The sequence below is a fragment of the Amphimedon queenslandica genome, unplaced genomic scaffold, assembly GCF_000090795.2.
Source record: "Amphimedon queenslandica unplaced genomic scaffold, v1.1 AMPQUscaffold_11969, whole genome shotgun sequence".
In the NCBI taxonomy this organism is placed as follows: Eukaryota; Metazoa; Porifera; class Demospongiae; order Haplosclerida; family Niphatidae; genus Amphimedon; species Amphimedon queenslandica.
Genome location: NW_003547792.1, coordinates 311 through 1650, shown reverse-complemented (window position 1 = coordinate 1650; position 1340 = coordinate 311). Strand labels below are relative to the sequence as shown.

The following is a 1340-nucleotide window of genomic DNA, read 5'->3' as shown; positions in this document are numbered from 1 at the left end:
TACAGATACTGAGAAAGAGTTAACATCATTGAAGGAACTGTCAGAGACTAGACTACAAGAAATAGAACAACTGAAGCTGAAACTTGAAGACAATAACAGTATGTATAATACATTAAATACAACATTAATTTTATTTTATTTTATTATAAGGATTACAAGTACCAGTTGAAGAGACATCAGAGACAATTAAAGATGAATCATCTGATGATGACACATCAAGTACATGAACGAATAAATGAATTATTATAATATTAATAATCATACAGGTAATGGAGACATTGTAATGAAACCTGATGATAAATCACTAACAGTAAATTGTGAGTTACACTATTCGAATTTGCTATTGTATATGCATTGACAGCATTGTAATTGTAATAAACCCACTGCATCATCAGTGTGTGGGTGTGTGTGTGTTAGCAATAATTATTATTTTAATGGAACATTATATTTTAACTTTATGTAAATGAATTACATGAATACCTGCATTAACTGACTAGTTGTGTGTTTATTATTAGTACAAGAGGATGAAGTGGTGGAGTGGAGTCAGGATCGTGTACAACTCACTAGACCATCAGTAGATCAATGTAAGGAGGTAATCAGTAAACTGAAGGAGGAACATAAGAGGATTATACTCCGATACCCATCATCTGACAGTACACATGTCCTAATACCAACTGTATTGGAGAAAGGAACAATATATCAACTTGAAATATACTTCTCATTATTATCACGTGATGATATCCTCTCATTCTCTTCTCAACTATCAACCAACAAATCATTAAAAATTTTACTCCTAACAAATGGTTCAATGAGTGATGATGGAGTCATTGCACTAGCACAATCACTACAATATAATAAAACACTTAAATCCTTATATCTTGGTTACAACCCTGGCATCACTTCAGCTTGTGCTCAGTCACTGGCTGAACTTTTACTCACTAACAACACACTGACTCGACTTTCTGTCCATAATACTAACATTGATACTGATGGAGTAATGATACTGATGAAATCACTCAAGACTGATAATACACTAAGGGGACTCAGGCTAGACAAACAACACAAAAAACTTTGTTCTGCTTTACCTTATTATGAGCATATTAAAGACAGGCTGGATTTTGTGTAATGATAAGAAAATTTAATTTTTATATTAGATTCTACCTTGTCATACTTTATAAGATCTATGCTGTTGTAGTTTCTTTGAATTTTATTTTTATAATTTTTATTTCATTTATGTTTTGTAATAATTATTTATCAGGTTATTCAGATATCTATTAGCTCACCCGGTCCGGAAACTTTCTGTAGCAATACTACTACTAAAAATAGGAAACGTTTCGTAC

At 31.7% G+C, this 1340-nt stretch overlaps 1 protein-coding gene across 1 annotated transcript in view; it reads left to right on the top strand.

Annotated features, from left to right (window-relative positions):
* LOC109588629 (uncharacterized) overlaps positions 1-1138 on the top strand; it is a 3721-nt gene extending 2583 nt beyond the window's left edge. Inside the window, exons 2-5 of the mRNA XM_020004774.1 lie at positions 6-98; positions 151-219; positions 267-317; positions 516-1138. Coding sequence (XP_019860333.1) covers positions 6-98; positions 151-219; positions 267-317; positions 516-1126 — 824 coding nt within the window. The 3' untranslated portion in view covers positions 1127-1138. The remainder of the gene's footprint in view (positions 1-5; positions 99-150; positions 220-266; positions 318-515) is intronic.
* The last annotated feature ends 202 nt before the right edge of the window (positions 1139-1340 follow it).